General features: G+C 36.7%; 1 protein-coding gene across 1 annotated transcript in view; it reads right to left on the bottom strand.

Moving 5' to 3' along the window:
* The window catches only part of LOC306827153 (dynein axonemal heavy chain 8-like), a 32,494-nt gene extending 19,790 nt beyond the window's left edge, over positions 1 to 12,704 (bottom strand). Inside the window, exons 1-35 of the mRNA XM_079348822.1 lie at positions 12,615 to 12,704; positions 12,381 to 12,515; positions 11,884 to 11,968; positions 11,267 to 11,418; positions 10,445 to 10,628; positions 10,059 to 10,222; positions 9,528 to 9,704; positions 8,748 to 8,861; positions 8,074 to 8,181; positions 7,884 to 7,985; positions 7,633 to 7,779; positions 7,340 to 7,537; positions 7,156 to 7,232; positions 6,945 to 7,044; positions 6,728 to 6,847; positions 6,503 to 6,644; positions 6,197 to 6,384; positions 6,034 to 6,114; positions 5,692 to 5,814; positions 5,433 to 5,552; positions 5,199 to 5,334; positions 4,966 to 5,066; positions 4,781 to 4,884; positions 4,646 to 4,718; positions 4,403 to 4,526; positions 3,618 to 3,793; positions 3,398 to 3,524; positions 2,271 to 2,506; positions 1,866 to 1,970; positions 1,674 to 1,787; positions 1,515 to 1,577; positions 1,127 to 1,227; positions 872 to 1,009; positions 432 to 672; positions 112 to 311 (exon numbers count right to left, since the gene is read on the bottom strand). Coding sequence (XP_079204948.1) covers positions 112 to 311; positions 432 to 672; positions 872 to 1,009; positions 1,127 to 1,227; positions 1,515 to 1,577; positions 1,674 to 1,787; positions 1,866 to 1,970; positions 2,271 to 2,506; positions 3,398 to 3,524; positions 3,618 to 3,793; positions 4,403 to 4,526; positions 4,646 to 4,718; positions 4,781 to 4,884; positions 4,966 to 5,066; positions 5,199 to 5,334; positions 5,433 to 5,552; positions 5,692 to 5,814; positions 6,034 to 6,114; positions 6,197 to 6,384; positions 6,503 to 6,644; positions 6,728 to 6,847; positions 6,945 to 7,044; positions 7,156 to 7,232; positions 7,340 to 7,537; positions 7,633 to 7,779; positions 7,884 to 7,985; positions 8,074 to 8,181; positions 8,748 to 8,861; positions 9,528 to 9,704; positions 10,059 to 10,222; positions 10,445 to 10,628; positions 11,267 to 11,418; positions 11,884 to 11,968; positions 12,381 to 12,515; positions 12,615 to 12,656 — 4,598 coding nt within the window. The 5' untranslated portion in view covers positions 12,657 to 12,704. The remainder of the gene's footprint in view (positions 1 to 111; positions 312 to 431; positions 673 to 871; positions 1,010 to 1,126; positions 1,228 to 1,514; positions 1,578 to 1,673; positions 1,788 to 1,865; positions 1,971 to 2,270; positions 2,507 to 3,397; positions 3,525 to 3,617; positions 3,794 to 4,402; positions 4,527 to 4,645; positions 4,719 to 4,780; positions 4,885 to 4,965; positions 5,067 to 5,198; positions 5,335 to 5,432; positions 5,553 to 5,691; positions 5,815 to 6,033; positions 6,115 to 6,196; positions 6,385 to 6,502; positions 6,645 to 6,727; positions 6,848 to 6,944; positions 7,045 to 7,155; positions 7,233 to 7,339; positions 7,538 to 7,632; positions 7,780 to 7,883; positions 7,986 to 8,073; positions 8,182 to 8,747; positions 8,862 to 9,527; positions 9,705 to 10,058; positions 10,223 to 10,444; positions 10,629 to 11,266; positions 11,419 to 11,883; positions 11,969 to 12,380; positions 12,516 to 12,614) is intronic.
* Positions 12,705 to 12,994: the final 290 nt, after the last annotated feature.

Below are 12,994 nucleotides of genomic sequence, written 5' to 3'. Positions count from 1 at the left end.
GGGAAATGCGTGGAAATCATTACTAAGAGGAAGCATTGAATAAATGGGGCATCATTTTTTGGCTGTTCAAAATAAATGTACTGGTACATGTTATCGTTTGCGCTTTCGTACCTGTTGCTTAGCAGTGACCCCAGCACCATCAGACTATCCTCCAGGAAGGTGAAAATCTCTGCTGTCTCTGCACCTTTCAGCATCAGTTCTCCTCTATCCTTAAATGTATTTAAACTCAGGATCTGGCCAGACCACACTTCTTTCACTTGTGTTAACTTTGCCTCGATATCTTTCTCCTTCACAGCTGTTATGCAGATGTCCTTTAGTGCAGATATATACAAAAGGTTAGCTTGGGAGGGTAAAATCAATGACAGAGTACAAGTAAAAGAATGTGGCAGAAATCAGGGCAGGATGAATGCAGATTGCAACATCCAACATACCTCAATATCATCCTTGTATTTCAACAAAGGTGCTTCCATGATGTTCTGCAATGTAAAGTTTTCGGACTCCAATTCAAAATTGTGACCAGTCAGGTCAGTGATCCGGTCCCAGTGTCTCCGCATCATAGATTTATTTGCTATCATCTCAAGCAGAGGGCATGACTCACTAAAGTCATCGATGGTGGCTTTTAGGTCAAGGAAGGCCTGCCAGCTCTTCAGACCTTTTGGTAACTTTCGACATCTAGAATATAATGTGTTATGGTGCACTTGAGAAAAAATATAAACATCATTTGATTCTTGTTTTCGTTTTCTAACTCTGCCCACATTCAAAAACCTCTAACTTTTACAGCAATTTCGGTAATAAACAAGACACTGGAACTATGAAGTCTTTATAATGACACATTCCTAACTAACGCAAAAAACAAAACAATCATCGTTACCTGTTTTGAAATTCCAAAAGATCTGTGTTGATCTTCTCGATATCTACATTTACCCACAGAATGCTGTAGTACCCACTAATCTTGGCCATCACTGCGTCATACAGGCCATAGAGTTTCTGTAGTAGATCAAGCTCTTTTCTGATGTAATCAAGAAAACAAAACGATCTATTAGTGTTCATACATTCCACAAGTGCACAAAGACAACAGTCACAGTTCTAGTCATGTAGGATCCAATATGGCAGAGTGCTAACTCACTTTTTCTTGTGCAGAGAGTCGTACTGGGTTACTGGCAAACCAAGAAGCTGCTCTCCAGAGTTATAGATGCTGAAAATGTTCCACAGATCTTCAAAACATTCCTAAAGGATTAGGGAAAAAGGGTCTGTGTTAAATACAAAATAGAAACTAACCATTTTGAAAATGTTGTTTCCATCTTCATTTGCAAAAAACTGATTTAAACACAATTTATAGTAGTCTAGTTATTCATGGAACAAGGACATTTACTATGGAGTCAAACTTTTTTGGCAGGTTTTCTCTTTGATTAAGATCATTGTGAAATGTCTTGAGTGTGTCCCATGATGTCACATTCTCATAATTTCAGCAATAACGAATATAAACGATCTTTATCTTTCATTTACAATGTTACCTTAAAGTTTTGAAGTCTGCGGCTGGCTTCATGGGGAGCTATTCCATCAGCCATTGGGCCTTCCTACAAAAGAAAGAAAAAAGGCTGCATTAGAACTTGTTAATTGTTTAAATAACATATATGGTGGACTAATGAGAGTAAAAAAAACAAAGTACTTACTAATTCATACTGCTCCATATAATTGCTAACTTCATTTTGGAAATCACCAACAGAATCCAGAAGTTTTTGTTTGAACTTGGGCTGCAGGCGGACAAGCTCATCTTGCAATGATCTCTGGAAAAGCCAGAAATCAAAAAAGTAAGGTTACAGGACTATAGCAGTAACAATATTAAAAGTAATATTAATACTAACAGCTTTAGCTTGAAGCTCGTTGAAGTAATGTCTCAGGTTGGACACCCCCTCTACTTCTGTTTTGGTCATCTCGGGTTCATACTGCACTACAATTTCAAAGGCTTCCTGTGATAAAGAGTATGATGACATGTTGGATATGAACAGCTGAATTTATTCATCTTTAAAGCTTACTTATCAATGAGAAAGCATGTTTTACTGTTTTATTGAAAAAGTAATTACACTATTGAATCTGTCAGACTTCACAAATTTAAGACAGATTTCAGAGTTTGATCTCTAAGAACAGTAAGATATCATGGAATCATTTCTACTGTATCTCAAACAAAGTCTGAACACTATAATCACTATTGCTGGGGTTCAATAGACTTAAGCTGTACAACTGAATGACAATGATGATGTGACTCATACTTCAATGGAAATCAATGTCATATCCGTTTGTATTTCAGCATCCCGAAGTCCCGACAAGGCTGCCATGGCACTGCGCACATCTTCCAGACTAGTTACAGGATGCATGAGTTGTTTGAGGTATCTTTTAGTATGTATTCTAGTGTCCAGCATTTTCTTCTTGTACTTCTCTTTCAGGTATTTACACAACTGTTTCTTCCAAACTTTGGCCTCAGCTGTCAAAGACTTCTTCAATGGTTCTACATGCAACAGACACAACTTACAGTGAGGACATTTTTAAATCCTATTACACCTAAAAGGAATGAAATGAACTAGAAGGAAAAGATTCTGTTACTTTTTTGACAAAAACTATAAAATAGCCAAATAGAAGACAAAATAAATACTGTACGTTTTGGGAAATTACAAAGCACAATATTTTAACACAAACTCACAATTATAGAATAAATCATGAGGGTTACCAAATAGGATTTACAAACAAATAAAATAAATCAGAAATCTTTTTTTACCATTACCATCGCTATTGAAAATAAATGTGAATAAATCCAGAACATTTCTTTCCTAAGTAGGATTGTTGTTGGTCTACATTTGCTCTAAATGTGGCAGAGATGGTGATGATGGTCATTCCACTTTTTGGCTCCATACAGACAGGCATAAACAAAGAACTTGATGGATTCTGAATAATGCTTGAACAATGAGTTTTGTGGTTCCCGGAAATATACATGAGATGACCTGGGTAGAAGTTCCTTCTGTAACGCCCACCATGAGGTCATTTTCTTTATAGCAAAATGTTTATATTATTGTATGGAACATGTTAGATTTACCTTTCCTTAGCCTGCAATCATCAGGTAACAATTTCAGGTGTCCAGTACTTTTGCTGTGCTGTATGTTATGTTGTTCAATGTTAGCATGTTAGCACACTGTTTTGGTGATTCTTATTTCATGCTAACAACGCCATCAAAGGCAGTAAGCATTAACATCTGAGCACTGCTGAGTATGCAGTCTTACTCTAGTGCCGTAAACTGTAGAAGTAGGTCAACTAAAGCTTTGGCTCCATCCTCTGACTGGTTGATGTAACACTCTAACTAGCTTTCTACCAGCCTACCCGGCTGGACACACTGCAGCTACCTTACCTGTTGACAATTCAGTACAGCCCAAAACATTGATGGACCAAATATATTCCATTTCTTTTTCAATTGAGTCGTAGTGCTGGATTTCAGATTTGATCTGGGTTAAAGATGGATTGCTGTCGATTAATTCCTTCAAAAGTGTAAGAAAATAAATAATTATGTTAATATTATGCAAAATTGGATAAGGAGTCAAAACAATGACATGTTACTTGTGTAAGAATACCTTGATTTTGTGGTTTCTGTCCTTATCCAAGATCCCTTTAAAATGACTGAACTGCTCCAGAAAATCAGCCTCTTGTTTTTTTGGGATGGTTAACTTGGATTTCAGACTGTCCACGACCTTTTCGATGTCCATGTTTTCCAGAACATTTTGATGGAAGTTTTCTTCTTCTTCTTCAGCTTATAAAACATCACAAACAAAAAGCACGCTCAATTAAATATTTACATAAACAATTCTGGTCATACTTTGCTTATTACAGTGCTGTACAACTTTGATTCATTTTTGTCCTGTCAAAAGATTTTATAATACACTGGATTGGTGGGCGCAGATAGCCTAGCAGTTAGGTTGCTACTGTTGCCTCCCATCTACGGAGGCAACAGTCCTCCAAGAGGGTGCTTTTCCAAAGTAATTCCATACTCTCTCTTCTGAATATCTACTCTATCTGTTGAGCCAAATCCTCCTTTTCAGAACACTGCTCTTTGCTTTTAGTCTGCTTAGAGACTTAAGAAACGAGAACTGAGGTGGACGAGCAGATTTTTAGACTTGTTGAATCATTGACAGCAAGCCCAGGTTTCCTATATAAGGTTGAAGTGGGTGTCATCACTGAGATAATATCTTAAACCCTGGTTACAATGTAAACCGGTGGTTTCCAACTTCTGTTCCCTGGATCCCCTCTACCACTTGTACTTAACAAAAGATGAGCTCTGTCAAACGCATGTTTCATCTGTTTTTTAAAAGCATCTAATTTGAACCTGTCTTTTAGGCTTTGCATGCTAACAATGGCTTACCTTTATCCTTTGTGGTATCATCAGTGTATTCCCACTGCCACACAACACCTTTGCTTACTTCCAACACCAAGTCAATGAGCTGATTTATGCCCTGTTGGAGCTGATCAACATTGGGAACCATCACCTGAAGACAACATTTATATAATAAAGAAAATAGATATATTATGTTGATTAGCTCAGAGTTTAACTTTATGTTTTAACAGAAAGAGCTGGTTAATGTGTTAATGATTAGTATGAACTCACCACATCAGGTAAAACCAGTTGGATTTCAGATTTTATTAGTGGGGCCATCTTAGACCTAGAATTGGCAGAAAATCAGTACTGTTTAGCCTAGATATTATCATTATTTTACATATTGACAAGCAAACACAGACTTACTCGTGGAATAATCTCCTTTTCAAGGTGTCAAGGGATAACTTGGTAGTACTGACCAGTGCATCCAATATTCTTGAAGTAAAGTATTCATAAAGTGTTTTAAACTCCTGCAACATAGGTTGTTTTTTAGGCATTGATTGTAAAGTGTACATGAGAAAGATGCAATGGAATCAGAAAAACAAACCCACCTTTTCAAAGGTGCATGTGCTTTTTATCTCTGGGTCTACTTTAGTAGTTCTCTTCTTCTTAGCAGGGGTCTTCTCTTCTGACAATGTTTCATCCGTCGTTTCTAAAGGTTTATTGAAGTTCGGAGGGAAGACAACCACATATATATTCTTTTATCTTGGTGTATATTAGTTATTTTAATCTTTTGTATTATTTCTCTCTTTGGAAAATGGAAGACAATGAGACTTAAGAGCACCTGGAGCTGGTTCTTTATCAGTCATGTTGGTTTTTGGTTCATAAACAGCACTCAGCATGTCTCTCAGATTCCCCACTGCTTCTTTAACATGACTACACTTGCTGTTCAACGTCTTTATATGCTTCTCACAAAGGTGCTTACAAAAGAAAAAAGAGATTAGTGAAAAATAAATTCAATCAATATTGCTTTGAAAATAATCATTAAATATTAAATAGCACATACAACACTGCATACCTTGTTGTGGTCAATTAAGTACTGCAGTGTGGAAGCATGATCTTCTGGGAGTTCAATCAGCACGGTCTCTGAGATGTCTTTAAGGACATCATCAATGTGGATCTGACAAATATCCTGCACCTAAAAAAAAGTATATGACATATATTATCATTAATAATGTTACAATTGTATATATATATTTTTTTTTATATATATAAACGTTCATATTAAAAAAAACAATATTTGAGTTCACATTTTGCTCTGAGCTTTTCTCTAGTACCTTCTTTGCAATTTGTTGGAGCTCAAACAAAGCACTGTCAGCCTTTTGGAAGAACTCGTCCAATAAGAGGGAAGAACTTGACCAAGTGAGCAAGACTGCTCCATGTTGAAGCACAGATTCCACCTTGACGTTCATAAATGAAGAAATAATGCTGTTTAAGGACCTAAACACACATTACTGAAAAAAGACCAATCACTGTAAAGCAAGCATCACATTTACCCACTTATAGCTAAAGAATCTAGAAGGCGTAAGTGTTTCATTATGCCAGGTATATAAGCAAAAAACAAACAAAGTATAATCATATATTCAAACGTAAATATATTTTACTTTTTGACTGCTTACCTTTTTGATTTTTGAAGCCATCAAGTTGGTGAGATGTTCAGGTATGCACTTACAAACTGCCTCGTAATCTACCAAAATGGTCTACAAAAAACAACAACAACAAAATAACATGCAAGTCATAAAATTATATGGCCCTTTCTGTCTGTGAAATTGTATTACTTACCTGTAGTCGGAGATAAGTAGCATTTAATTGGCTTTCCAACTTAATCATATCCAATCCTATTTTTGGAATCTCAAGATCCATCTTCAACAAAAACTTGACCTCCTGAATTGTCTCGGTTACTTTCGGATGAAAACTGATCAGGAATGTTTTGTTCTTTGGGTGACGAATCAACAGCGTAAAATTCATGACTGTCACAAAGTAGGAAGAGGAAGGAGGGAACTAATATAAATACTAATCCTACAATATAATTCAAACAAACAACATTATGATGGTATCAAAATTAAAAGATAGAGCAAGAGAACTAACCAGAACCTAGATTGGACAATTCACTCATCCACGCTTCATGGTGAACAACCTCAAACTCTGTTAATACAGCTGCGGTTTTATTGAATATTGCCAGCACATCTTGACCCTCAGGTCTGCTCAGGATGTCACAGCTTGTCTGTTGCTAACCACAGAAACATTCAAGGTTAAAATAGTTTTAACAATGAACATGCATTCAAGCATTCTGCTGGGAGGAGTTTGGCTTACTTGTATGTATGTAATGACAGCAGCTATTTTTTTGTAGAGGAACCTCACCCAAGCAATCCTTCCAGCCACAGGAGGCATATTTTTAGTTAAGGGGGGATCATTTTTCAGTCTGTCATAGTACTGAAAAAAAGGTTAAGTATACCAGTAAACTCAATAAAAAATCTCAATATCCAGAGAAGATGTACCCACAAAAGTGTTCCCCAACAAGATGAGCTACCTTTCCCACAAACTCTAGTTCACGGGCATAAGCTTGAAAAATAACGCCAAAGATCTTAGGCATTTCTTCTTCAAGACAGGGAATGCTCAGCCTCTGAAAACTACAAATGAAAAATGGTGAGACCTTTTACCATAATAACGTAAAACCACCAACAGCTCAAATAACTAAAGGGCAATCTTAAAATTAGGCTACTATAGTTTGTCCCACTGACCGCTGTAATAGGGACAGAGATCGCTGAGTTGGCTTGAGGGCGGAGAAGCAGGAACTCATGAATGATTGCAGCTGGTTCTGTAGGTTAAGAACAATCAATTGAATATGACTGTATTCTTATTTAAATAAAACGTGCATTACATTTAAAGCACCACAGACTGTTAACAGTGGATAGTTATACATACCTCAAAGTGGCTGATTTGAGTCATGAACTTTGCAAAATCTTTCTCAAATTCAGATGACCTTGGACTCAACACATTGTTTTGCCTCCTTTTCAGGTTCATGGATATCGTGTGGAATTGTCTGGCCAGACTCTCGATGCCCTCAATATTTGATTTTGCGAGCGGTTCAAACGTCTTGAACACTGTAATTATTTGTACAATCTGCAAAAGATAACACTTACGGTAGTTACTAGATGAGGCTTTATGGCTGAAGTGAAATAAAATTAGATTTAAAAAGTCAGCTGCTTGGACTGCACCTTTTCAAGTTGAATGCAAAAGTCCTGAAGTTGGCCAAAGATCTGTGTCTCTGACACATCAAATGAAGACTCTCCAGCCTGTTCAATCATTTGCTTCATCGCGCTCTGGAAGCAACACTGGTACTCCTCATGCAGGCTGATACAGTTCTGCCAAAACCATAGGTGAAAAAGTTGGAATTAAATTTCAACTTGTGCTACTTTAGGCCCCTTCAATGACACCACAGCTAATCAATACTAGGTGTGGTTAGCACCTGTATTTTCCTGAGGATGTCTTCAGCATCTTGGTCCCATACTTGTTGCTTGCCAAAGTCAGTAACATATGCTCTGCATGATATAACCATCTGGTGTGTGACCTGAAAACATTTCCAGGAAAGCAAATACAAAATGTTCAAACAAATTGGTAGTAAAAATGTTTTCTTTCACTGATTAGAATAAACTCACCTTCAAGTATAGTTCCAATATCTTGTCGCCTGTATTAAAGTAAAGGGAATCATTGTAGATCCTCTGAATGGCATCAGTGATTTTCTGCATGCTTCTCGTCATGGCGACCTGATATCATACACCATTATATTATCTACGGAACACTATTACTGTAATGACTGACATACATGTATATTGACCTTATCACTTTGAAGTAATCACTAAAACGGTTTTCACACATGCACTTAAACATTCCTCCAAAAAGCAGAAGAGCCAGCCTATCAAATCTTCTTGAGTTACACATTCAAACATCAGAGGGTATAGCCTTTCCATTTGGATGGGAGAGGTGAGCCTTCAAGAGGCAAGACACACCACACACAGCATAATTATTGAACGAGTGGAAAAACACATGCATGTGGATGTGGATTGCGGCACGGTATTAATGCATCAGCATTGTGAATTTTAACATGTATTTTCTGTTCACATCACGTCACAACAATAAACAATCCTAACATCCTACAACTATCATCCATCATCCATTTACTAGTTTGTAAATGGATGCTTTAATCTAATATCTTCACCTTTATCTCCTTTTAAACCCCTACATGTATACCAGAGAATATTTAATAGAAAGGTTCCCATTCAACACTTTTCCTTTGACAATCCTTAGACAAGAAATGTTTGACTCAACGTACCGGGTCAGCGTGGTACAGAGGCTCACAGACGCTCTCCAGCGAGCTCAGGAATTTAACGTTGTCTTTTGCCTCACTGGTGCGCTCTACTATCTTGGCTTGCATCTCCTGCCACATCTACAAGCAAAATATACAGGGTCATTTTTTTATTTTATGAGCAAATTTAGAGCAAACAATCCTTTGTGATTTATAAAGCAATATATATTTCTGATTAGTTATTGGACTTCTAACTCTTTCTTTTTTTTAGAGTCCAAAAAAAAAAAAAAGCGAAAGAGGCCACACTTTTCTAGAGGTACGTACTGACATGGTCAAAAAAAAGCAGTATGCATCATGCTAACTAATGCAAGATGGACAGTATGCCAAAAAGATGTGCTTCTGGATAACTAGGGAACAATGTGTATTGATTCAGGCATAATTCACAGAATGCAGAAGACCAGTCTTTCTCATGTACAGTTTCCCAGCATGCAAAGCGCCAGGTCAGAGACTGAAATGTCAGACAAGCAGCAAGTAACCTCAGTGAAATAAATCACAATCAGACCAAACCACAAAAAGATACCAGCTATTATCTTTTTTGATTCTCAAAAAAATTTCAGTTAAATGTACCTTCACTGTTTGTTTTTATGGCACAATTTCAATAAATAACTTACGTTTACCAAAAACAAATGCTTTTATGTTACTTCTCTTCCCTCAGTTGGGTCATAACAACAGGACTTGTAAAAAATGTGTAAACTGTTATAACCTAAATCATTTATTCGTGGAAGTTTAATAGTCAAGAGTGCGTACCTCCTCTGTGTCTGGATAGCTGATATGGAGCACCGATACCACTGCAACACACTCAGGGCCTCTGATGTGATCCATGATGCAGTTTAACTTTATAGAGATTTTTTTCCAGTGTTCCAACTCAGCCATTGGTCCTTCAGCGTCAGCTCCTTTCCTCTTTGAATCACATTCTATCAGTATCTAGTGATTGTAGATTAAAAAAAAGGGACTTAATGTTAGATTGTAGCAATTCTTTTGACTTAAAAACAGTATGACTCCTATAGAAAGTTGGATATACATTTCATGGTCAAATGTGGATTCATGTGCAATGTGCATTTACTAGATTAAAAAGAAGTTAACAATGTTCAGTTACATGCTAGAATCTAAAGCACTTCTTTTTGATGCTGGATTGTTTAAGTCTTGGTTCCCTGATCTTTAACACTGACAACTGGCAAAGACCTTTTGAAAAAAAATAAAAAATAAAAAATAAATATATAAAATAAAAGTTTGACCATATATTAGTGACTGAATAACAAACATCTCAATTTCACTGACCTGCTCAATTTGCTTATACCATGACCTTAAAACTTCTTCCAGAAGCTTCACCAGGTCAGCGTCAGCAGCTGCAGCTTTCATGTCATCAATGGAGGCCAATTTGGAGAAGTCAATGTCTCCTACTGTTTCCAGATGAACAACACTCTCATTGCGCTTCTGGATAACTGGGGAACAAACAAGGAAGATTATGTTACAGGTCATCAAAACAATAACAGACCCTCATATCATTTTAATATGAATTAAAATGGAAAATACAACGTGTTTTGGCATGTTTTAATTTTTGAAGTTAAAACAAAATGATAAGTACATTTCTTATTCCCTCCAACCACCAAAACTTCAATTCAAAAATTGTGCAATTTATTGCTTACAAGAAAAAAAGGCCTTACCAATCAAGGAGTCAAGATAATGTTTTATATTGCTCTTGTAGTCCTTTATAAGTTTTTCTCCATGTTTAGTCTTTTCTAAGTCACCCCAGTCTTGTGCTTCTAGAGCTGGTAGCACAAAGCTGAAGGAGTCCCTTATTCCTTTCAGGAGACCACCTCGGGCATCAACCATTGAAAAGAAGATCTCCTACAAAACATCAATAGTCATCCATCCAGTAATGACATATAAAGGAAACAAGTTATTTAAGGTCTGCCAAAGTGATAAGACACGTTATTTTAATGGAAAAGTGTTCAGCACAGTGTGCACTTTATATTGGTATGAACAGGAACCAGAATTTCCATCCATCCATTTATTTTCAATTTTTTGAATTGAATTTTCTAGCACTTATCCGGGTCGCAGGGGCAGCAGTCTAAGCAGAGACGCCAAGATATCCCTCGCCCCGGACACTTCCTCCAGCTCTTCCGGTTGGACCCCGAGGTGTTCCCAGGCCAGCAGAGAGACATAGTCTCTCCAGCATGTCCTAGGTCTACCCCGAGGTCACCTCCCGGAGGGACATGCCCGGAACTCCTCCCAAGGGAGGCATCCAGGGGGCATCCAGAACCGATGCCCGAGACATTTCAATTTCCATAATTTCCAATAATTTCTTCATTGAACAGTGATTATTTCTTTTCTTTCTTTAGGATCCCAATTAGCACCAGCATTCACATCAGCTGTTCTACCTGGGGTCCAAAAAACTTTTTGAAAACAATGTAGCAACAAAAACGATTTTAAACCAAGATCCCAATCACAAAACTGCAAACCAACCAGATATATAGATGTCTTACCTCGTTAATGTTTTCTATATTCACAGGAACGTCCACTCTAGTCCTTGTGAAGTAGCAGCAAACACCAGTCAGGCATATCTGAGACAAATCGGCTAAAAACAGCCTTAACACTGTTTCACCTTTGGTAGTCTTAGGGTATGAACGTCCACATTCTGAAATCACAATTACTTTAATGAGAAGACTAACTGGGTGTCATATGTAGAATTTTTCAACGCTGATATCTTTTTGTGTGTAATAAAATATGGATATTCATCTTTTTTTAAGACAAGAATGCACAATATTAAGTTGATAATGTTGTATCCTATATTATACCAGTAGTAAATATAAACAACAGGAATCCAATTACCCATCTCTTAACCTTTTTTTCCAGTTAATATGAAACAAACTCCCCTGTTATCCCCTTCAAGGATCCCAAGATGTCAGAATATCTCTCAAATTTCTGAAAGATGAATTTTTGATATCTGATATTTGTGATTGTTTCTTTTAATCTACATATTTTTACTCTGGTTTATGAAACCCAACATCTAATACTAGAATGAGACTTTCTATTTCGGCAGGCTGGTTCTGAGCAGTGAAGCAAAAAAAAAAAACTGGAATCATGCATGATTCATGCCTACCTATTCCTGGGACTTTAGACTGTTGATACATAAAGGAAATGATTGTAGAACCTCCTTCAGCGAAGAAATGATCAAAAGCAGCCAGCTATTAGACAAAGAGATTGAAAATTGACAGAAATTTAAAACACTTTAAAAATGGTAACAAAGGCATGACCGTCTCAAAATCAAGAATAAAGAGCAGCACAGCAATATTTATACTAGTTATAGGAAATGAGATTAGATACACTGAAAAAATGTCTGTAGTGGTTTTCTGATAGGGCTTTTCTAGAGTTTCCCAGAGAAAATACAGTTTCTTGTTTGTCAGGTGGATATATTATCTCTTTACAATATATTTTAGTCTTTCCTAATTTACTTTTTTTATGTTTGCACTACAAGGCGAAAATGTCCCATGCCCCCCACTATAAATTACATATCAAGAAAATTAGAGCATTGATTGTAAAAAAAAAAAAAAAACCATATAATGAAAATTATACAAATGAAAAACAGGTAAAACTCACAGATGTACAATCTAAAATAAATTCCTCTGCTGCTGTCGGCTCCAAGTACAGTCTGTTAGCCAGGATGCCAATCATGTAGTTGTGAGCAGGGGTAAGGAGCTTCCTCCTGTTCTCTCTGGCTTGCTTGTACTTTGTCTAAAGGAAAAAATGTGTTATTAATAGTAATTAATGTACTTATGCAACCTAAACACAATGAACAGTACAACTAATAAATATGTTTATGAATGAATTTACCTGACCCCCATGCTTGGTCGCCCTTCGATCCTGAGTATTCATCGTCAAATTGCTGCACAGGTCAAAACCCTCTCTCCTTTGCAGTTGGAAAACTTTAAAAAAAAAAATTGCCTTAAGTTTAACTATCTGGTTAGTAGTATTACTCCATAACTGATAAACCAAGTGAAATGTTAAAACTAAAGCAGTTGGAAAACTATTTCGTAACGTTGCATGTTAGCTAGTTTAAATATTAGTCTTTGATAGAACCAATTAAATACTCTACATTTTTTTGTCTTACCTGTACTGTCGTCGGTCACCAGGTAAGATTAATACTTGTTTGCCACATTTTTGGGGTGTGTATTTGCTCGTGTTTCTCTCTTCAGAAAAACTGTACCGGAGAT

The sequence above is a fragment of the Symphodus melops genome (genome assembly GCF_947650265.1).
Source record: "Symphodus melops genome assembly, chromosome: 7".
In the NCBI taxonomy this organism is placed as follows: domain Eukaryota; kingdom Metazoa; phylum Chordata; class Actinopteri; order Labriformes; family Labridae; genus Symphodus; species Symphodus melops.
Note: the sequence above shows the minus strand (reverse complement) of the source record. Positions and strands in the feature narration are given on the sequence as shown.